The sequence below is a fragment of the Garra rufa genome, chromosome 17, assembly GCF_049309525.1.
Source record: "Garra rufa chromosome 17, GarRuf1.0, whole genome shotgun sequence".
Lineage (NCBI taxonomy): Eukaryota > Metazoa > Chordata > Actinopteri > Cypriniformes > Cyprinidae > Garra > Garra rufa.
This window is the reverse complement of record NC_133377.1, coordinates 20,177,422-20,202,127: the sequence shown is the minus strand read 5'-3', so window position 1 is coordinate 20,202,127 and position 24,706 is coordinate 20,177,422. Positions and strand designations below refer to the sequence as shown.

Genomic DNA, 24,706 nt, shown 5'->3' with positions numbered 1-24,706 from the left:
ATGATTTTAGCAAGTCACTAGCATGATTTTAGCATTACTAACAAGTCCCTAGCATGATTTTAGCATGATTAGCAAGTCGCTAGCATGATTTGAACATGACTAGCAAGTCGCTAACAAGATTTTAACATGACTAGCAAGTCGCTAACATGATTTTAGCATGACTAGCAGGTCGCTAACATGATTTTAGCAAGTCACTAGCATGATTTTAGCATTACTAGCAAGTCCCTAGCATGATTTTAGCATGATTAGCAAGTCGCTAGCATGATTTGAACATGACTAGCAAGTCGCTAGCATGATTTTAACATGACTAGCAAGTCACTAGCATGATTTTAGCATGATTAGCATGTCGCTAGCATGATTTTAGGATGACTACCAAATCATTAGCACAACTTTAGCATGACTAGCAAGTCCCTAGCATGATTTTAACATGACTAGCAAATCGCTAGCAAGATTTTAGCAAGTCGCTAGCATGATTTTAGCATGACTAGCAAGTCGCTAGCATGATTTTAGTATGACTAGCAAATCATTAGCACGACTTAAGCATGATTAGCAAGTCGCTAGCATGATTTTAGCATTACTAGCAAGTCGCTAGCATGATTTTAGCATTACTAGCAAGTCCCAAACATGATTTTAGCATTATTAGCAAGTTGCTAGCATGATTTTAGCATTACTAGCAAGTCCCTAGCATGATTTTAGCATTATTAGCAAGTTGCCAACATGATTTTAGCATGACTAGCAAGTCGCTAGCAGGATTTAAGCATGACTAACAAGTCGCTAACATGATTTTAGCATGATTAGCAAGTTGCCAACATAATTTTAGCATGACTAGCAGGTCGCTAACATGATTTTAACAAGTCACTAGCATGATTTTAGCATGAATAGCAAGTCGCTAGCATGAATTTAACATTACTAGCAAGTCCCTAGCATGATTTTAGCATGATTAGGAAGTCGCTAGCATGATTTTAACATGACTAGCAAGTCGCTAGCATGATTTTAGCATTACTAGCAAGTCCCTAGCATGATTTTAGCATTATTAGCAAGTTGACAACATGATTTTAGCATGACTAGCAAGTCGCTAGCATGATTTTAGCATGACTAGCAAGTCGCTAGCATGATTTTAGCATTATTAGCAAGTTGCTAGCATGATTTTAGCATTACTAGCAAGTCGCTAGCATGATTTTAGCATGATTAGCAAGTTGCCAACATGATTTTAGCATGACTAGCAAGTCGCTAGCATGATTTTAGCAAGTCACTAGCATGATTTTAGCATAAATAGCAAGTCGCTAGCATGATTTTAGCATTACTAGCAAGTCCCTAGCATGATTTTAGCATGATTAGCAAGTTGCTAGCATGATTTTAGAATGACTAGCAAGTCCCTAGCATGATTTTAGCATGACTAGCAAATCGTTAGCAAGATTTTAGCATGACTAGCAAGTCGTTAGCATGATTTTAACATGACTAACAAGTCGCTAGCATGATTTTAACATGATTAGCAAGTCGACAACATGATTTTAGCATGACCAGCAAGTTGCTAGCATGATTTTAGCAAGTCCCTAGCATGATTTTAGCATTACTAGCAAGTCCTTAGCATGATTTTAGCATTATTAGCAAGTCGCTATTATGATTTTAGCATGACTAGCAAGTCGCTAGCATGATTTTAGCAAGTTGCTAGCATGATTTTAGCATTACTAGCAAGTCCCTAGCATGATTTTAGCATTATTAGCAAGTTGCCAACATGATTTTAGCATGACTAGCAGGTCGCTAGCAGGATTTAAGCATGACTAACAAGTCGCTAGCATGATTTTAGCATGATTAGCAAGTTGCCAACATAATTTTAGCATGACTAGCAGGTCGCTAACATGATTTTAACAAGTCACTAGCATGATTTTAGCATGAATAGCAAGTCGCTAGCATGATTTTAACATTACTAGCAAGTCCCTAGCATGATTTTAGCATGATTAGCAAGTCGCTAGCATGATTTTAACATGACTAGCAAGTCGCTAGCATGATTTTAGCATTACTAGCAAGTCCCTAGCATGATTTTAGCATTATTAACAAGTTGCCAACATGATTTTAGCATGACTAGCAAGTCGCTAGCATGATTTTAGCATGACTAGCAAAGTCGCTAGCAGGATTTAAGCATGACTAGCAAGTCGCTAGCATGATTTTAGCATGATTAGCAAGTGGCCAACATGATTTTAGCATGACTAGCAAGTCGCTAGCATGATTTTAGCAAGTCACTAGCATGATTTTAGCATAAATAGCAAGTCGCTAGCATGATTTTAGCATTACTAGCAAGTCCCTAGCATGATTTTAGCATGATTAGCAAGTTGCTAGCATGATTTTAGAATGACTAGCAAGTCCCTAGCATGATTTTAGCATGACTAGCAAATCGTTAGCAAGATTTTAGCATGACTAGCAAGTCGTTAGCATGATTTTAACATGACTAACAAGTCGCTAGCATGATTTTAGCATGATTAGCAAGTCGACAATATGATTTTAGCATGACCAGCAAGTTGCTAGCATGATTTTAGCAAGTCCCTAGCATGATTTTAGCATTACTAGCAAGTCCTTAGCATGATTTTAGCATTATTAGCAAGTCGCTAGCATGATTTTAACATGACTAGCAAGTCGCTAGCATGATTTTAACATGACTAACAAGTCGACAACATGATTTTAGCAAGTTGTTAGCATGATTTTAACGTGATTAGCAAGTCGCTAGCATGATTTTAGCATTATTAGCAAGTCACTAGCATGATTTTAGCATGATTAGCAAGTCGCTAGCATGATTTTAGCATGATTTTAGCAAGTCGCTAGCATGATTTAACATTACTAGCAAGTTGCTAACATGATTTTAACATGACTAGCAAGTCGCTAGCATGATTTTAGCATTACTAGCAAGTCGCTAGCATGATTTTAGGATGACTAGCAAATCATTAGCACGACTTTAGCATGATTAGCAAGTCGCTAGCATGATTTTAGCATGACTAGCAAGTCGCTAGCAAGATTTTAGCAAGTCGCTAGAATGACTTTAGCATGACTAGCAAGTCGCTAACATCATTTTAGCATTATTAGCAAGTCGCTAGCATGATTTTACCATGATTCGCAAGTCGCTAACAAGATTTTAGCATGATTAGCAAGTTGCCAACATGATTTTAGCATGACTAGCAAGTCGCTAGCATGATTTTAGCAAGTCACTAGCATGATTTTAGCATGAATAGCAAGTCGCTAGCATGATTTTAGCATTACTAGCAAGTCCCTAGCATGATTTTAGCATGATTAGCAAGTTGCTAGCATGATTTTAGCATGACTAGCAAGTCACTAGCATGATTTTAACATGACTAGCAAGTCACTAGCATGATTTTAGCATGACTAGCAAGTCGCTAGCATGATTTTAGAATGACTAGCAAGTCCCTAGCATGATTTTAGCATGACTAGCAAATTGCTTGCAAGATTTTAGCATTACTAGCAAGTCGTTAGCATGATTTTAACATGACTAACAAGTCGCTACCATGATTTTAGCATGATTAGCAAGTCGACAACATGATTTTACCATGACCAGCAAGTTGCTAGCATGATTTTAGCAAGTCCCTAGCATGATTTTAGCATTACTAGCAAGTCCCTAGCATGATTTTAGCATTACTAGCAAGTCCCTAGCATGATTTTAGCATTATTAGCAAGTCGCTAGCATGATTTTAGCATGACCAGCAAGTCGCTAGCATGATTTTAGCAAGTTGCTAGCATGATTTTAACGTGATTAGCAAGTCGCTAGCATGATTTTAGCATTACTAGCAAGTCACTAGCATGATTTTAGCATGATTTTAGGATGATTAGCAAGTCGGTAGCATGATTTTAGCTTTACTAGCAAGTTGCTAGCATGATTTTAACATGACTAGCAAGTCGCTAGCATGATTTTAACATGACTAACAAGTCGACAACATGATTTTAGCAAGTTGTTAGCATGAATTTAACATTACTAGCAAGTCCCTAGCATGATTTTAGCATGATTAGGAAGTCTCTAGCATGATTTTAACATGACTAGCAAGTCGCTAGCATGATTTTAGCATTACTAGCAAGTCCCTAGCATGATTTTAGCATTATTAGCAAGTTGACAACATGATTTTAGCATGACTAGCAAGTCGCTAGCATGATTTTAGCAAGTCACTAGCATGATTTTAGCATAAATAGCAAGTCGCTAGCATGATTTTAGCATTACTAGCAAGTCCCTAGCATGATTTTAGCATGATTAGCAAGTTGCTAGCATGATTTTAGAATGACTAGCAAGTCCCTAGCATGATTTTAGCATGACTAGCAAATCGTTAGCAAGATTTTAGCATGACTAGCAAGTCGTTAGCATGATTTTAACATGACTAACAAGTCGCTAGCATGATTTTAGCATGATTAGCAAGTCGACAACATGATTTTAGCATGACCAGCAAGTTGCTAGCATGATTTTAGCAAGTCCCTAGCATGATTTTAGCATTACTAGCAAGTCCTTAGCATGATTTTAGCATTATTAGCAAGTCGCTAGCATGATTTTAACATGACTAGCAAGTCGCTAGCATGATTTTAACATGACTAACAAGTCGACAACATGATTTTAGCAAGTTGTTAGCATGATTTTAGCATTACTAGCAAGTCACTAGCACAATTTTAGCATGATTTTAGCATGATTAGCAAGTCGCTAGCATGATTTTAACATGACTAGCAAGTCGCTAGCATGATTTTAACATGACTAACAAGTCGACAACATGATTTTAGCAAGTTGTTAGCATGATTTTAACGTGATTAGCAAGTCGCTAGCATGATTTTAGCATTATTAGCAAGTCACTAGCATGATTTTAGCATGATTAGCAAGTCGCTAGCATGATTTTAGCATGATTTTAGCATGATTAGCAAGTCGCTAGCATGATTTAACATTACTGGCAAGTTGCTAACATGATTTTAACATGACTAGCAAGTCGCTAGCATGATTTTAGCATTACTAGCAAGTCGCTAGCATGATTTTAGGATGACTAGCAAATCATTAGCACGACTTTAGCATGATTAGCAAGTCGCTAGCATGATTTTAGCATGACTAGCAAGTCGCTAGCAAGATTTTAGCAAGTCGCTAGAATGACTTTAGCATGACTAGCAAGTCGCTAACATCATTTTAGCATTATTAGCAAGTCGCTAGCATGATTTTACCATGATTCGCAAGTCGCTAACAAGATTTTAGCATGATTAGCAAGTTGCCAACATGATTTTAGCATGACTAGCAAGTCGCTAGCATGATTTTAGCAAGTCACTAGCATGATTTTAGCATGAATAGCAAGTCGCTAGCATGATTTTAGCATTACTAGCAAGTCCCTAGCATGATTTTAGCATGATTAGCAAGTTGCTAGCATGATTTTAGCATGACTAGCAAGTCACTAGCATGATTTTAACATGACTAGCAAGTCACTAGCATGATTTTAGCATGACTAGCAAGTCGCTAGCATGATTTTAGAATGACTAGCAAGTCCCTAGCATGATTTTAGCATGACTAGCAAATTGCTTGCAAGATTTTAGCATTACTAGCAAGTCGTTAGCATGATTTTAACATGACTAACAAGTCGCTACCATGATTTTAGCATGATTAGCAAGTCGACAACATGATTTTACCATGACCAGCAAGTTGCTAGCATGATTTTAGCAAGTCCCTAGCATGATTTTAGCATTACTAGCAAGTCCCTAGCATGATTTTAGCATTACTAGCAAGTCCCTAGCATGATTTTAGCATTATTAGCAAGTCGCTAGCATGATTTTAGCATGACCAGCAAGTCGCTAGCATGATTTTAGCAAGTTGCTAGCATGATTTTAACGTGATTAGCAAGTCGCTAGCATGATTTTAGCATTACTAGCAAGTCACTAGCATGATTTTAGCATGATTTTAGGATGATTAGCAAGTCGGTAGCATGATTTTAGCTTTACTAGCAAGTTGCTAGCATGATTTTAACATGACTAGCAAGTCGCTAGCATGATTTTAACATGACTAACAAGTCGACAACATGATTTTAGCAAGTTGTTAGCATGATTTTAACGTGATTAGCAAGTCGCTAGCATGATTTTAGCATTATTAACAAGTCACTAGCATGATTTTAGCATGATTAGCAAGTCGCTAGCATGATTTTAGCATGATTTTAGCATGATTAGCAAGTCGCTAGCATGATTTTAGCATTACTAGCAAGTTGCTAGCATGATTTTAACATGACTAGCAAGTCGCTAGCATGATTTTAACATGACTAACAAGGCGACAACATGATTTTAGCAAGTTGTTAGCATGATTTTAGCATTATTAGCAAGTCACTAGCATGATTTTAGCATGATTAGCAAGTCGCTAGCATGATTTTACCATGATTTTAGCATGATTAGCAAGTCGCTAGCATGATTTTAGCATTATTAGCAAGTCACTAGCATGATTTTAGCATGATTAGCAAGTCGCTAGCATGATTTTACCATGATTTTAGCATGATTAGCAAGTCGCTAGCATGATTTTAGCATTACTAGCAAGTTGCTAGCATGATTTTAACACGACTAGCAAGTCGCTAGCATGATTTTTGTATGATTTTAACATGACTAACAAGTCGCTAGCATGATTTTAGCATTACTAGCAAGTCGCTAGCATGATTTTAGGATGACTAGCAAATTATTAGCACGACTTTAGCATGATTAGCAAGTCGCTAGCATGATTTTAGCATGACTAGCAAGTCGCTAGCAAGATTTTAGCAAGTCGCTAGCATGACTTTAGCATGACTAGCAAGTCGCTAACATAATTTTAGCATTATTAGCAAGTCGCTAGCATGATTTTAGCATGACTAGCAAGTCGCTAGCATGATTTTAGCATGACTAGCAAGTCGCTAACATGATTTTAGCATGACTAGAAAGTCGCTAGCAAGATTTTAGCAAGTCGCTAGCATGACTAGCAAGTCGCTAACATCATTTTAGCATTATTAGCAAGTCGCTAGCATGATTTTAGCATGACTAGCAAGTCGCTAGCATGATTTTAGCATGACTAGCAAGTCGCTAACATCATTTTAGCATTATTAGCAAGTCGTTAGCATGATTTTAGCATGACTTGCAAGTCGCTAGCATGATTTTAGCATGACTAGCAAGTCGCTAACATCATTTTAGCATTATTAGCAAGTCGTTAGCATTATTTTAGCATGACTAGCAAGTCGCTAGCAAGATTTTAGCAAGTCGCTAGCATGACTAGCAAGTCGCTAACATCATTTTAGCATTATTAGCAAGTCGCTAGCATGATTTTAGCATGACTAGCAAGTCGCTAACATCATTTTAGCATTATTAGCAAGTCGTTAGCATGATTTTAGCATGACTAGCAAGTCGCTAGCATGATTTTAGCATGACTAGCAAGTCGCTAGCAAGATTTTAGCAAGTCGCTAGCATGACTAGCAAGTCGTTAACATCATTTTAGCATTATTAGCAAGTCGCTAGCATGATTTTAGCATGACTAGCAAGTCGCTAGCATGACTTTAGAATGACTAGCAAGTCGCTAACATCATTTTAGCATTATTAGCAAGTCGCTAGCATGATTTTAGCATGACTAGCAAGTCGCTAGCATGATTTTAGCATGACTAGCAAGTCGCTAACATGATTTTAGCATTATTAGTAAGTCGCTAGCATGATTTAGATATATTATTAGATAGATAGACAGACAGACAGACAGACAGACAGACAGATAGATAGATAGATAGATAGATAGATAGATAGATAGATAGATAGATAGATAGATAGATAGATAGATAGACAGACAGATAGATAGACAGATAGATAGATAAGGTTTGAAGATAGATAGATAGATAGATAGATAGATAGATAGATAGATAGATAGATAGATAGATAGATAGATAGATAGATAGATAGATAGATAGATAGATAGATAGATAAGGTTTGAAGATAGATAGATAGATAGATAGATAGATAGATAGATAGATAGATAGATAGATAGATAGATAGATAGATAGATAGATAGATAGATAGATAAGGTTTGAAGACAGACAGACAGACAGACAGACAGACAGACAGATAGATAGATAGATAGATAGATAGATAGATAGATAGATAGATAGATAGATAGATAGATAGATAGATAGATAGATAGATAGATAAGGTTTGAAGACAGACAGACAGACAGACAGACAGACAGACAGACAGACAGACAGATAGATAGATAGATAGATAGATAGATAGATAGATAGATAGATAGATAGATAGATAGATAAGGTTTGAAGATAGATAGATAGATAGATAGATAGATAGATAGATAGATAGATAGATAGATAGATAGATAGATAGATAGATAGATAGATATAGATAGATAGATAAGGTTTGAAGACAGACAGACAGACAGACAGACAGATAGATAGATAGATAGATAGATAGATAGATAGATAGATAGATAGATAGATAGATAGATAGATAGATAGATAGATAAGGTTTGAAGATAGATAGATAGATAGATAGATAGATAGATAGATAGATAGATAGACAGACAGACAGACAGACAGACAGATAGATAGATAGATAGATAGATAGATAGATAGATAGATAGATAGATAGATAGATAGATAGATAGATAGATAGATAGATAGATAAGGTTTGAAGACAGACAGACAGACAGACAGACAGACAGACAGACAGACAGACAGACAGACAGACAGACAGACAGACAGACAGATAGATAGATAGATAGATAGATAGATAGATAGATAGATAGATAGATAGATAGATAGATAGATAGATAGATAGATAAGGTTTGAAGACAGACAGACAGACAGACAGACAGACAGACAGACAGACAGACAGACAGACAGATAGATAGATAGATAGATAGATAGATAGATAGATAGATAGATAGATAGATAGATAGATAGATAGATAGATAGATAGATAGATAGATAGATAGAACATAGATAGCTTAAAGCTTAATTGAGTATCAATGGCTTCTAGCAGTTTACATTAAACATAGTTCAAACAGCCATGGACTTTTGGTCAATGAAAGTCTATGGGACCTTTTTATGATTTTTAATATTAATTTTTAAGAAAACCGTAACTCAAACCAGTCTGAAAAGATATAGCAATCTAATGGTCCGTTCACACCGGACGCGACTTGCGCGGAAAAAAACGTGCTATTCGCGTGTAGTTGAACGCTTGAACATTTGAGTTTACTCGCGCCATTCGCGCGTGACATTTTCTTCACAACAGATGCGAATTCGCATCATGGGAGGGGCTTCTGCCACTCGTCAGCTGGAAAGTAGTTGTAAAATAGGTGAATGAGCTCAATTTGCCAGCTTTAACTTGCTTGTAGTCTCAATATGTATGTATATGTAGGTCAAATTGAGTAAAGAGCGTTTTTTAAAACTTACCAGATTGTCCGACCTCTTCATTCACTTTCTTCCTACCAAGATCCTTTTTATTCCTGTTTCTACAAAAGTCCAAAGATGTATCGTACAGCTCCGAGTAACCACAGACAGCAACGGTGATTTTGTCCTCCATTGTTGTTTCGGATTTCTGCCTCTGTCACTACTAGAGCAAGCTCCTGATTGGTTAACGCGGCGCGGATTTTCGCCAAAGTTCAGATTTTTGAACTCACGCGTTTCGCGCAATTCGCGCGAATGGCGCGGCAATCGCTTGAAATGCTCAATGCGCGCCGCCTCATTCGCGCGTTTCGCGCCGCAGGATGGCTATTCGCGTCTTTGCATTGACTTAACATGTAAATCACTCGCGCTTGCCGCTTCATTCGCGTCTGGTGTGAACGCACCATTACGGTGCGTTCACACTACAGCGTCAAATCCACGCTCAGTGCCGCTAGCAACGCTACAACGCCACTGCTTTGGGGAGTGTCTAATTTAGGGCTGAGCACACCTCTGAAAAACAATGTTCACACCCTATTTATGTTCCATTGTCTTCTTTTAACGGCGGTTCGAAAACTAAACTGTAGCATATAATGAAAACATGCAAAGTACATTTACTTCTGCTTGACTTTTTCAATAATATGTGATTTCAGCTCAGTAATCCACCAGTTTCAGAAACACGCGTCATAATCTTGCCTTGCCTACTCTTCACAGCGATTGGTTGTCGCCGGCGTTTTGCGCTCGAAATTTGCATAAAGTTGAGGAATGCCCAACCTTTTGACGCTCTCAGCCGCTCTCAACGCTTTCTCCGCAACGCTTCCAATCCCAAAATGCACCACGCAACCGTTTACGCTCAACTTCCACATGAATGAATTGAAAAAGCTCGCTTCGCCCCGCTCGCTTCGTGCCAGTGTGAACGCACCGTTAGTCAGAACATTATGAAGATCTGACCCGAGTTTGGAGTATGTAGCTTGAACGGTCTAGGAGTTAGTGTCTAAAAATTTTGTGGCCAGAAAAATAATAATAATAAGAAGAAGAATAATAAGTTTAAATAGGATTTCAGTAAATTGGCTTTCCCAAGCCAACTTAATTAACTTTTATCTTTATCTAATTATCTTTTAATCTATTGTCAGAAACAGGTTTCAATATAGTGACACAGTCCCAGAATGCTTTGCAACAAACCCTTTTACCAGTGTGAGCCTCTCTAGATGAAAGCAAAAGGTGAAAACTACAATATTACATTTAAATAATAATAATAATAATAAAACGTGCTTATGCAGATGCCATTGTTGTTATACACATTTACGACGTTCACGAACAAATTACTGACTTACTGCTTGTTCTCCCTCTTCTTATTTAACTTTCAATGCTGGTTATTTCAGTGACTGACTGTTGCATGCCCGTCTGTTGTTGTGGGGGCATTTCCATGCCCCGAAACGTGACGCTGAATGAAACGAACTGTGATTGGTTGTTTGACATGTCGGTCAAACAGCCTTATGGGCGGGCCTTGGCCAATCAAAGCTGCCATGAATTCCAGACCTTCAGCCGTCAGTCAGCCGTCAGTCTGAAGGTCTGGCTACGCGAGACTAACAACCAGCTAACACCATCAAACCACCTTAACTATTTTCTTATATAATACTCATTTGAGTATCACTCAAGCTATTTGTGTAGCGACTCTTAAAGTGTGTTGCTGCCTATTTAGTGCATTTTAAATCAGTCAAATCAGCTTGTTTTTTACTATTTTGGTCTGTTTTCTTCTGTTTGCCTTAAAAATCATCTTCCTGTGTAGACAGAAGATAACAGCAGTTTGCTTTAGGGTTTGTGGTTATATATATGTGCATGTGTCTTGTGTAGGCTGGCTATCAGTGGAGCCATTCCTTCACTCATGAAAATAAATGATGCTGATGAGAAAGAGAAGCTAGAGGGGGGTGGTAGGACCTGGTGGGCTCCAGTATTTGTCTCCTTCCTGTCAGCTTCCTGTGAAGAATGCTGCTCTGTGCTGTCAGTACGACACGCCTGGTTTGCATTAAGATGCATGATACCAACTACACACACACACACACACACACACACAGACGCACACACAAACTGTCCCCTTAGCAGAGCTGACAGACCGGGATGTTGAGCGTCAGACCCACGGCACACATTCTCCATCAGTATTCAGAGGGTGCTTGTGCTACCAAACACCTTCCCAATCCTCTGTGTTTTCACAATATATGAATTCTCTTTCTGTCCATGTCTCCCTCTCCCTCTGCTACTTAGCAGCTCTGCTAAGCAACATGTGCTCTGTGTTGAGCTTGACACTCACCGCAGTGCATCCCAAAACAGAGACAACAAGAGACAACATCTCCTCAATCAAACTTTAATCCACCATCCAACCAGAAGGAAAAAAAAAAAATAAGAGAGGCCATTCCCTCTATTACAGACATATCTAAAGACCAGCATATGCTGGTTAGGTAGGTTTTGATGCTGGGATGCTGGTTTTAGCTGGTCAAAGACCAGCATAAACCAGCAAAGGACCAGCATTAACCAGATAAGCACCAGCATAAACCAACTAAGGACCAGCATTAACCAGATAAGCACCAGCATAAACCAGCTAAGGACCAGCATAAACCAGCAAAGGACCAGCATAAACCAGTAAATGACCAGAATAAACCAGCTAAAGACCAGCTTAAACCAGTAAATGACCAGCATAAACCAGCTAAGGACCAGCATAAACCAGCTAAAGACCAGCATAAACCAGTAAATGACCAGCATAAACCAGCTAAGGACCAGCATAAACCAGCTAAGGACCAGCATAAACCAGTAAATGACCAGAATAAACCAGCTAAAGACCAGCATAAACCAGTAAATGACCAGCATAAACCAGCTAAGGACCAGCATAAACCAGTAAATGACCAGAATAAACCAGCTAAAGACCAGCATAAACCAGTAAATGACCAGCATAAACCAGCTAAGGACCAGCATAAACCAGCTAAAGACCAGCATAAACCAGCTAAAGACCAGCATAAACCAGCTAAGGACCACCTTAAACCCGCATACCAGCATCAAAACCTACCTAACCAGCATATGCAGACTTCAGACTTCAGTATTCTTCTTTCAGACAAATACAATCAGTTACATTTACAAAATGTCCTGGCTCTTCCAAGCTTTATCATGAAAGTGAAAGGGTGTTGGGATTTTGAAGTCCAATAAAGTGCATCCATCCATCATAAAAGAACTCCACACGGCTCCGGGAGGCTAATAAATACCTTCTGAAAAGAATCGATGCATTTGTGTAAGAAAAATATCCATATACACAACTTTATAAACAGTGAGTAAATCATGGGGGTAATTTTCATATTTGGGTGTACTATCCCTTTAAGGCCGCATCTGAAACTCTGAGGTTGGTCAGAGAGACTAAATTTATTATTTTTATTCACTGTTGTGTCTTTAGACAATTTGAAGGCACTAAATCCAGTGGCAGAGCGAACTAGACTTAGACGAGAAGAGGCTTGGTCGACCTAAATTTTAAGTCAAAATTCCTCAGGAAGTGGCGAAGTCAAAGAGTCCATGACAGACAGATCGTTAATGGCTGGTCTATGGAAAAAAAAGGAAAGGAGGTGAAGTGAGGCCAAGTACGGTGACCCATACTAGGACTTTGTGCTCTGCATTTAACCCATCCAAGTGCACACACACAGTAGTGAACACACACACACCGTGAACACACACCCGGAGCAGTGGGCAGGGGAGGGACTCCCGCTCAAGGGACTCACCTCAGTCGTGGTATTGAGGGTGAAGAGAGTACTGGTTATTCACTCCCCCCACCTACAATCCCTGCCGGACCTGAGACTCGAACCTGCAACCTTTGAGTTACAAGTCCGACGCTCTAACCATTAGGCCACGGCTGCCCCCTATGTGGTAATATAGTACATCAGGCAGGACATCCGAACGCTCACCCATCATTTATTGACTCGATTAAAAAAAAAAAAAGTGCGCTATTGGAAGCTGAACAGTAGTGCACTTATGGCATGACGGATGGAGATGCCGGTGTGGTCTCTTGCTCTTAAAATACTCCCATCATTTTTGGTCATACAGATAAAATAATACATCATTAGAATCTGTAAAGACTTTGTGGGCACTCAATGTGGGCACGAAATGTTGCGCCTTTGTAAAATAATGAAAGCAAACAGGATGCGCTTTCAAAACTCTGTGTATACTGCTTATAGACATGAAAAATATATCTATAGAGTGTTTTGTTGAGGTGGTTGGGGCTGTGATCTAGTGATTAAGGTGCCATTCAATAAGTTAACATGATATTTTGTACAAATGTCAGTGAAATCTGAAATCAATAATAAAATAAAATAAAGGTGTTAATTATGATCTAAAAACCCAAGTATAGGTTTAAGTTTATAGGTTTAAAGGTTAAAGCATATAATACAATATAATATAATATATACAGATGAAGTCAAAAGTTTACATGCACCTTGCAGAATCTGCAAAATGTTAATTACTTGATCAAAATAAGAGACATCATTCAAAATGTATGTTCTTTTTATTATTTAGTACTGCCCTGAATAAGATATTTCACATGAAAGATGTTTATATAGTCCACAAGAGAAACTAACAGTTTTTTTTTTTTTTTTAAATGACCCTGTTCAAAAGTTTACATACCCTTGATTCTTAATACTGTGTTGTTACCTGAATGATCCACAGCTGTGTTTTTTATTTAGTGATAGTGGTTCATGAGTCCCTTGTTTGTCCTGAACAGTTAAACTGCCTGCTGTTCTTCAGAAAAATCCTTCAGGTCCCACAAATTCTTTGGTTTTCCAGCATTTTTGTGTATTTGAACCCCAGCAATGACTGTATGATTTTGAGATCCATCTTTTCACACTGAGGACAACTGAGGGATTCATATGCAACTATTACAGAAGCGTTCACTGATGCTTCAGAAGGAAACACAATGCATTTAGAGCAGGGGGTGAAAACTTTTTGAATCTGAAGGTCAGGGTCAATACTTATTTTGTCTTCTGGGGAACATGTAAGTATCTTCTGTTGCTTCTGAAAGGCAGTACTAAATGAAAAAATACGATATTTAGGCAAAATAAGAAAAATGTACACATCTCCATTCTTTTCAAAAGTTTTCACCCCCATCTCTGGGTCTTTCAGGTTAAAACACAGTATTAAGAATCAAGTGTATGTAAACTTTTGAACAGGGTCGTTTTTAAAAATTCAACCTTTATTTTCTCTTGTAGACTGTAAACGTTTTATTTTTTATTTATTTATTTTTTTTTTCAGATCAGTAGGCTACTAAATAACAAATAACATGCATTTTGCATTTCTTACATTAATTACTCCTTTTAGTAATTTCAGTTTTTTTTTCATCCACAGTAATGACTTTGTTTACATCTGTGTTTGAAGTAGAAAAGGCACACTTGTGCTTGTGGCTATGCAATATAATAATATGAGTATAAGAATGATCTAACCGTTATCAAACTGACCAGCATACACCTTTAATAACTTTAAAAAGATTAAAAATGTGTAAAAGTGACCTTCAAAAGCACAGAAAGGCCAGTGCTCAGCATGTTTTAGGTGTTCATGCTGTGAGAAGTGACCGTCATGGCTCTGCTGGATGAGTGCATGCTATCAGAGCTGGCACAGCTTCACAAACCCCAAGAGATGCTCAACATATGCTGGAGAGGCACACACAGCTGACTGGCACTCGTCTTCGGCACCCTGCGCTTCTGAAGGGTCTCGGTGGAGGGTGAGGAGGTAAATGACGTGTTTCCCACAGCATCTAACAAGGTTTCGCTCTGTCTTTGTCAATGTTTCTCTGTTTATTATCTTCTCAGCTGTAATCACACAGCCGTCTACATCCTCCCGTCTTCAATTTGTTTGTGTAATTCCTCCCTTAATGTCCTCAAGCTGTCTCTTATTGTCTCACTGAAAAAGCTTCTTCAGTTCTTAAAGAAAAAGTCCCCAATCAACAGTCTTTCCTAACAGTCAGTTTGAATCACCATCATGGAAACACACTGCTGTGACTCTGCACAGCTATAGTCCTGTGGCTTTGTGGGCTGTATATTTCCTTTTTTTTTTCTTTACAACTCAATGATCATTTTAAAATGTTATTATTTTCAGATTTCAATTGAATATTAGTTGTCTGTTATTTTTTAGTTTTTAGCAATTTTGTCATGTTTTTTATTTATAATTTTATTTTAGTACCAGTTTTGGTTTTTATTCCCAGTAATTTTAGTGCTTCAGTGTTAACATTTTTCATCTAATATTTATATTTTTGAAACCGCATAAATGTAGTCCATAGTCAACTTTGTGGGTTGTATGTGTTTATACTTCTACACCTCATTTCCTTCTCTTCACAGCTCAAAGATGACATTATTATTCATCTTAATAAGTACAATTCATAATCTATCTAATTGTGCAAACTTTAAAACTGTTTCAAACTTCAAGCTTTTACAACTAATTCAAAACTTCAGGCTAGGCTAAAGTATTATTTTTTTTTTCCAGTTTAAAATTGAATTTTACTTTATATTTATTTATTGTAATTTCGCGATGTGATTTTGTCACCTTTTGTCATATTTATTGATTTAATTTTTTAATTTAATTATATTATTTTAGCTTTTATTTCCAGTTAGTTGTCACGTATAACAAAAGGGGTCTGGGTCCAAATGCTGGAAAGTAATTTTTTTAATGAAAATAATAACAAACAAGACAAAACCAAAAGGCCAACTCGGCGCAACACGACATAAACTGAATACTAAATAAACCAAAACAGGGAACACGGTCAAGGCCAGATCAGGAACACACAAAATAACATGCAAGACAAAAGACAATGCAGACATGAAGCAGGAGTGGGAAGTGAGAGTTCTTATAGTCCAGATAGTGAACAGCTGTGAGTGAAATCAGTGCTAATGACAAGACAGACGTGAACAGTCAGGGGAGTGCAGTGCAAGGGGAACAGCGACATCATGACATTAGTAATTTTAGTGTTTCAATGTAAATGTTTTATTATATATATATATATATATATATATATATATATATATATATATATATATATTTTTTTTTTTTTTTTAAATTGAATTTTACATTATATTTATCTGTTTATTGTATTTTTTCGATGTGATTTTGTCACCTCTTGTCATATTTTTTTTAAAATTATGTAATTAATTATTTTTATATTACTACCTAGCTAGTCTCAGCCTCAGACGTCACGCCCACGGAACGTTGGCTAAACGTCTGATGCATATGGTACACTTAACTGGAAACACTTCAGGAATGTCGAAGTCGTCATCTGATTAGTTGAATTTGATCGGATTTCCGGAACACGCGAGTGTCGCGTTTATTTTCGGTCCGCCGGGAAACAAAGCGCAGACTGATTTACTCGAGTTTTGCTAAAAGGTGCTTATGCAGGCGCCATTGTTGTCATACACATTTGCGACGTTCGCGTACAAATTACTGACTTACTGCTTGTTCTCCCTCTTCTTCGTTAACTTTCAATGCTGGTTATTTCAGTGACTGACTTGTTGCATGCCCGTCTGTTGTTGTGGGGGCATTTCTACGCCCCGAAACGTGACGCTGAACGAAACAAACTGTGATTGGTTGTTTTACATGTCAGTCAAACGGCCTTATGGGCGGGCCTTGGCCAATGAAAGCTGCCATGAATACCAGACCTTCAGCCGTCAGTCTGAAGGTCTGGCTACGCGAGACTACTACCTAGCTTAATTTATTGTTATTATATTGTTTTATTTGTTTTTATTTCCAGTTGATTTTTACTTGATTTTATTTATTTATTTTATAAATTTGTTATGTGATTTTGTCTATGTATTTTTTTTTAAATTTTAAATTGAATTTTACTTTAAATGTATTTATTTATTGTAATTTCTTGTGTGATTTTGTCACCATATTTATTTTAATTTAAATGTTTTAATATTTTTATTTGAATTTTTTATATATATATTTTCAATTTTCTATATATTTTTGCTTGATTTTATTTATTTATGTGATTTTGTCTATATTTGTATATATATATATATATATATATATATATATATATATATATATATATATACGTACACACATACACACACATACACACACATATATATATATTCAGTTTTAAATTGAATTTTACTTTATATTTATTGTAATTTTTCGATGTGATTTTGTCACCTTTGGTCATATTTATTTATTTAATTACTTTATCAATTAATTTATTAAATTATTATTTTTCTAGTTAGTCATTTTAGTGTTTCAATGTAAATGTTTTATTAATAGATTTTTTTAAATTTTATATATTTTCAGTTTTTCCAATTGATTTTCAGTTTTTTCTTGATTTCATTTATTTATGATTTTAATTTAATTTAATTTAATTTTAGCTTTTTTAAATGAATTTTTATTTCCAGTTAGTCATTTTAGTTAATATAGGTAGTTAATAATAGAATTAGTTAATATAATAAACGGGAAGAAACAGCATAAATGTAGTACAGAATATCATAATATTGTAATTACACTGTAATAACTAAATAACTATACAATTACATTTATTTGCATGGCTTTACAGTTATAGTCATAATGAGCTGTTTGAAAAGAGCTGTTCACTTGTGTTTCATAAAATCATACATACATATCAAACCGTCATAACCTGGTTGTGCTGAATCCATACAGCATACTGCTGATTCCTAAAGTGTCATGTCTATTCTTAGTGCTGTTGGTTTTTTAGTCTTGAGGACCCTAAACTGTTCTGACATTGTTTCTTCCACTCTAAATGCAATTGTTATGGCTGTAAGGAGAGCCACGCTCTGGGGACGGAGGAAAACGCAACTGTAATTAAACATCTGAATAGCATTTACTCACCCATGCTCAGTGAATTTAGATTCTTTTGTTCCTTCAAGCAGAACTAGAAGTGATTGAAAAAATTGTATTATCCAAAACAAAATTTTTGCAATGCGACGCCTCTTATGGGAGAAATAGCTGTGACCACGCCATAGAAAATTCAGATTCCTTCATAACTCATTAACCTATTTCACCTTCAGTATGTATTGCGCTATTGTGCAAATCTATTCATTGTCAGTGAACGCTCTAACTTCCTCCAGATGGCCCGGCTGCAATTGATGCAAGTTGATTATTCCCATAACTTGCTGGTCCTGATTTGAAATATGCATGAATTCATATTTATGTTAATATCGTCGAGCCCATAAGCTGAGTGGTTAAATATGTGTAGGATTCCATGGAAAAGTTCAGCATATTTTACTGAGCATTTATCCCAGCATTCACTCCGCTCATTACTGATTCTGACATGCTTCGGTCAAGGTAATATTCAACATAGCTGCATTCAGACCTCAAGTTGGTGCAGGATTTAGCTCAGCATTTGAAGTGATCAAGAGAGGGTCATCTGATGAAAGTGAAGAGTCTCCTCAACTGGTGCTGAGTGATTAATGCTTCTCTTCTATTTAAATGAAGCCTCACAGCATGTGAGCTGATAAGAGCCAAGTCAAGGTTAAGATAGTCTTAGCCTCAGACGTCACGCCCACGGAACGTTGGCTGAACGTCTGATGCATATGGTACACTTAACTGGAAACACTTCAGGAATGTCGAAGTCGTCATCTGATTAGTTGAATTTGACCGGAATTCCGGGAGACGCGAGTGTCGGTTTTATTTTCGGTCCGCCGGGAAACAAAGCGCAGACTGATTTACTCGGCGTTTTGCTAAAAGGTGCTTATGCAGACGCCATTGTTGCCATTGCCATTTGCGATGTTTGCGAATAAATTACTGACTTACTGCTTGTTCTCCCTCTTCTTCGTTATCTTTCAATGCTGGTTATTTCAATGGCTGACTTGTTGCACGCCAGTTTGTTGTTGTGGGGGCATTTCCACGCACCGAAACGTGACGCTGAACAAAACGAACTGTGATTGGTTGTTTGACATGTCGATCAAACGGTCTTATGGGCGGGACTTGGCCAATGAAAGCTGCCATGAATTCCAGACCTTCAGCCGTCAGTCTGAAGGTCTGGCTTCGCAAGACTAAGGTTAAGATTCAATCTAGACATGCTCTTCAGTCTTCAACATGTGCATCTACCTTCTCAGACTATCAACAGAGCTCAGAGTCACACAAACACAAAGAATCAACATCTCATCAAACATCAAAAGTCAACATATCCAACATAATATATTATCTTAAATTTGTGTCATGAATATGACATTGCTGTAATGGCGTAATGCAATATATTAATGAATATCTCACAATAATTTAGAATACAGTAATTGAAAAGTAGTCAATATTTAAAGGAATAGTTGACCCAAAAATGAAAACTATCCCATTAACTCACCCCAAGCCATCTTGGTGTATATGTCTTTCTTCTGTCAGATATACAAAATCTGAGTTATATTGAATAATATCCTGGCTCTTCTCTGCTTTGCAATGTCAGTGAATGGTGTTTGACTTTTTAAAGCTTCAAAAAGTGCATCCATTCATTATAAAAGTAATGCATACAGTAAAGAAAAAAATTACTTGATCTCCTGATGATTTTGTGTGCTTGCCCTTTGACAAAGAAATGATCATCCTATAATTTGAAATTACAGAATATAATAATATTGTAATTACACTGTAATAACTACATAATTGCATTTCAATAGTGATTTCAATATAATTACAATATTATATAATTTTAATGGTAGGTGAACAAGCTTAAGGAATGCTCAAAGGGTTTGGTTAGGCACAAGTAGAAATGGTGGTGGGAGTTTCCGGTTAGAGAAACTGAACCTGGCAAAAAAAGTGAGTACACCCTAAGTGATAACAGCAGTATATTGTTTAACCATGCAAAGCCACATGTCCTATTCATCATGTTTATGTTTTTGTCTGCTTGACAGGACCATACAAAGTTGTGTTGGAGCAGGTAAAATTTAGTGCTTTGAGTACAATTCTCTAATATTGACAACTGGATGTTCAACATGGCGCCTCATGGCAAAGAACTCTCTGAGGATTTGAGAATTAGATATGTTGCTGTCCACAAAGATGACCAAGTTGAGTAACACCTTGAGTTACAGTACAGTAGGCATTATCATATAGAGGTTTTGCAATATGGGTTCCATTCGGAACAGGCCTTGCAACAGTCGATCAATGAAGTTCTGTGCGTCAGGTGCAGAACCTGGCTTCAAAAAAACAGATGCATGAGTGCTGCCATCATTGCTTAAGAGGTTGCAGAAGTAGAAGGTCAGCTTGTCAGTGCTGAGACCATACGCCAAACACTGCAACAAGTCAGTTTGCAAGGTGGTCGTGCCAGAAGGAAGCCTCTTCTGAAGCTGGCTCACAAGAAAGCATGCAAACAGTTTGCTGAAGACATCCTGTCCAAGAGCATGAATTACTGGAACCATGTCCTGTGGTCTGATGAGACTATAAGATAAACTTGTTTGGCTCAGATGGTGTCCAGCATGTGTGGCGATGCCCTGGTGAGGAGTACCAAAACAACTTTGTATTGCCAACAGTCAAGCATGGTGGTGGTAGCATCATGGTCTGGGGCTGCATGAGTGCTGCTGGTTCTGGGGAGCTGCAGTTCATTGAGGGAAACATGGTTTCCATTATGTACTGTACATTCTGAAGCAGAGCATGATGGCTTTCCTTCAGAAACTAGGCAGAAAGGCAGTTTTCCAACATGATAACGACCCCAGACACACCACCAAGATCACAACAGGCTTGCTGAGGAAGCTGAAGGTGAAGGTGATGGGGTGGCCAATTATGTTTCCAAACCTGAATGCTATTAAGCACCTGTGGGGCATCCTCAGGTGTAAGATAGAGAAGCACCATGTGTCTAATGTCCAAATGGAAGAGGATCCCAGCAACAACCTGTGCAGCTCTGGTCAATTCCAAGCCCAGGATGATTAAGGCAGTGCCAGATAACAGTGGTGCTAACACAATATATTGACACTTTGGACACAGTTAACTTAGTGTGTACTCACTTTTGTTGCCATTTTGACAATAATGGCTGTATGTTGAGTAATTTTCAAAGGAAAGTCAATCTATACTGCCGTACAAGCTGCACATTGAGTACTCTAAAATATATCCAAATTACAGTTCTATAGTATTGTCCCTTGAGAAGACATACTAAAATTGATGCTGAAATGTGAGGGGTATACTCACTTTTGTGACATACTGTATACTTACAAAGCCATTTTCAAGAAGGAATGTTTCTGACCATTTAATTTTTCATTCATACTCATCGCCAGATGGCACCCTTGTGCAACAAAAAAGTGAGGCTCACAGAAATAATATAACTTATGCTTTCCCAGGTAATGCCTTATATGGACAAAGGCAAGGCATTCAGCTGTCCCTGCAGCTGAATAAAATGCAGTAAGAGATGTTTTACCTGATGAAACGTCAATACAATAAACATAAATGCAGCAATATATGGTTTATCTGTGTCTTTCAAGCCACCTTGGGTATTTTTATAAGAATAAAAGTATATTTATAATGCAATGTTAATCAACTTAGCCTTCTATCACTATACAGAAAACTATAAAATAGCATGATTTCTGCCTCATTCTCTGATGTGAAACCACATCAGACCACAAAAGTAAGTTATATCAAACACTCGACTGATTATTAAGTGAATTTGGACTAAAAACATGTCTTTAAATGTTCCCTTTGAAAGCAGGTTTCTAAACAGGCTCAAATACATACATCGCAAAACTATCACAGGTGTGTTCATGTGGTAAATTTATTCATCACACAGACCAATTTTTTCGTAGCATGTGCAACATACATATCACACTACAACCCTGCGAGGCATCATAATGATGATATTAATTCATAATGAATGGATTAATTCAAGTAGGACGCCACTGAAGGCCGAGGTATGAAATGCACAGCCCGCCACTGATGTAGGCATAGCAGAAGCTTAGGTGAGAACTGACTGACTGAGTTGTTTTGGCTGTACTGTAGATTTGTATCAGTATCCATCTTAAAATATTTTTTAATGTCCGTCAGTTCTCACTTAATATGAATATTTTTCTACATAAACCCATCTCTTCACTTCAGAAGGCATTTATTTACCCAAAGGCATCAAAATGAATGTATTTTATGATGGTTGGATATGCTTTTTGGAGCATCAAAAACCTGGACACCATTCACTGTGAGCCAGGATATTATTTAATATAACTCAGACTGTGTTCATCTGAAAGAAGAAAGGGATATACACGATGGATTGAGGGTGAATAAATGGGGTAATTTTTGAGTAAGTTTTCCTTTAAATATATTCGTTATATGCATTAGCTCAGTAGCTCAGGTTTTCACAACAAGTAGTTTTCACAGCTAAATTTTGCTAAATATTGTATATTTTTAATACAACACCAGAATAATGAAAATAAGGTTAGAGTTGTCTGTTACAGTTTAAAACAGGTGTGAACTAAAAATATATTAAATAAAATAAGTGTCTTTTTCCTTTTTTTTTTAACATATCCAAAGGATGAAATCAATTCTGAATTTGCAAAGACACAGTAAGATAGGATGTCTTTGCCATTTGTAGTGATTACCTACCATTACAATTGTAGTGCCTGCAATTATTCGTTATATTTAATAAATAATCCACAATATCCCTCACCCTGCAAGCAGAATAGGTACCAGAAAAACTGTCCCCCAAATTTCAGCTAACACCCAGATGCACAGCCAGGCCTCAGGTTACTACAGCAACGTCTAAGATTGATTTTGTCAGCAATTTCCCAAAATAGTTTTATCAATTATAATTAATTTCCCCTTTGTGCCAATTTGCTACAATTGTCACATTATATGTAGAAAGAAGCACAACATGAAGATGAACGTCAAAGTCTTTAATATAATCCAGCCATGTACATCCACAGAGAGGGTAGTAAACAAACGTATACATTGACAAGACAGGACAATTAAACACAGAACTGAACCAACTAAATAAAGGGATGCTAATGATACAAGGACAGTTGTAGGTGATTAACTAATAAGCACACATGACAAGGACAGGAACAGAAAGGACCAAATATGGGCACATGAGGGAGAAAACCAATATACACAGTCCAAAGGGGGGTGACATTTCTCCTCCCTCTCGGAAGGCGTGGCCTCGTGCTATAGAAAAAAGGAATGGACACAGTCTGTATAGCAACAAAGTCCAAGGAGACGATGAAGGAGGTAGGGGCCAAGGAGGAGACAGAAGGCTCCAGGGCGGATCAGACAGAGTGAGGAGCCAGGGAGGAGACAGAAGGGACCAGGAGCAAGAGGAACCAGGCGAGACCCTGGTCACAGCCATGATGGTAGCCCACGGTGGAGGCGATGGAGGGAGGAGGCATGGTGGAGGAAGGGCTGATGACAGAGGCAGAACAGGTGGAGGTGGAGCCCAAGGAGGAGATGAAGAGCCGATGATTGGGAGGGCCAAAGTGGAACCCAAGGCTCAGGCGACCGATGCGGAGATCCGGAGGTCTAAGGCGGAGATGGAGGGAGGAGTCCAACGGAGCTGGTGGGACGAAGCAATGAGGCGCAGCCGGAGGAGTGGAGTCCTGAGGCGATGGTGGGACGACGACCGACCAAGGGAGCCCGGTGGAGCTGGTGGGCCGATGGGTGACAGGGGAGATGAGGGAGCCTGGAGCCGCTGGGTCGAAGGGCCGAGGCGGACTCCGGGACTCAGAGGCGGTAGGTGGAGACAAGGGATTCTCTAGCCATGATGCCAATGGAGACTGGCAGACCCAAGGTGCGCCCACCGCACAGATGGTGGGCTGAGGCTGCACTGAAGGGCTGTCAGGAGACAGCTGTGACAGAGCTGCGGCGGCAGGGTTGAATGGAGGAAGCAAGAGAGAGAGAGAGAGAGGAAGGGAGGGTGGGTGAGAAATCCAGGCAGGTAGGCAGTTTATGGCAGGGTTCTGAGGGTTCAGGGTAGTCCGATAGTTCAAATGACGGTGTTAAAATAGGGGGCATGTCTGCATATATATCCATATAAAAGTGTATTAGGTCCATTTGTTTCAGTTCCAAACTCAGCTCACCCTCAGCGGAGGTGCAGTGTGTAGCAGGGTTGGGGCCATTCATGAATTGAATTGAGAATGAATGGTAAATTCCAATTCACTTCCTGGAATGGAATTGGAATTGGAATTGCATGCAGCTGACAGGAAATGTAATTGGAATTGAATTGGAATTGGAATGTCAGGAAACAGAATTGAAATCAAATAAATTCCACTAAATTCTACTTGAGTTGCTAAATAAAATTATTTGACTTGATTTGCTTAGTAGTTTAGTACATTAAATATTGTAAATCACATATGTCTTCACATAGATATATATTATATGGTAATCATATACTGAATGTATAG

General features: G+C 37.9%; 1 protein-coding gene across 1 annotated transcript in view; it reads right to left on the bottom strand.

Annotated features, from left to right (window-relative positions):
* ptprua (protein tyrosine phosphatase receptor type Ua) overlaps nt 1–24,421 on the bottom strand; it is a 404,456-nt gene extending 380,035 nt beyond the window's left edge. Inside the window, exons 1-2 of the mRNA XM_073821437.1 lie at nt 24,383–24,421; nt 23,641–24,262 (exon numbers count right to left, since the gene is read on the bottom strand). Of these exons, the coding sequence (XP_073677538.1) occupies nt 23,641–24,262; nt 24,383–24,421 (661 nt within the window). The remainder of the gene's footprint in view (nt 1–23,640; nt 24,263–24,382) is intronic.
* Between the last annotated feature and the right edge of the window lie 285 nt (nt 24,422–24,706).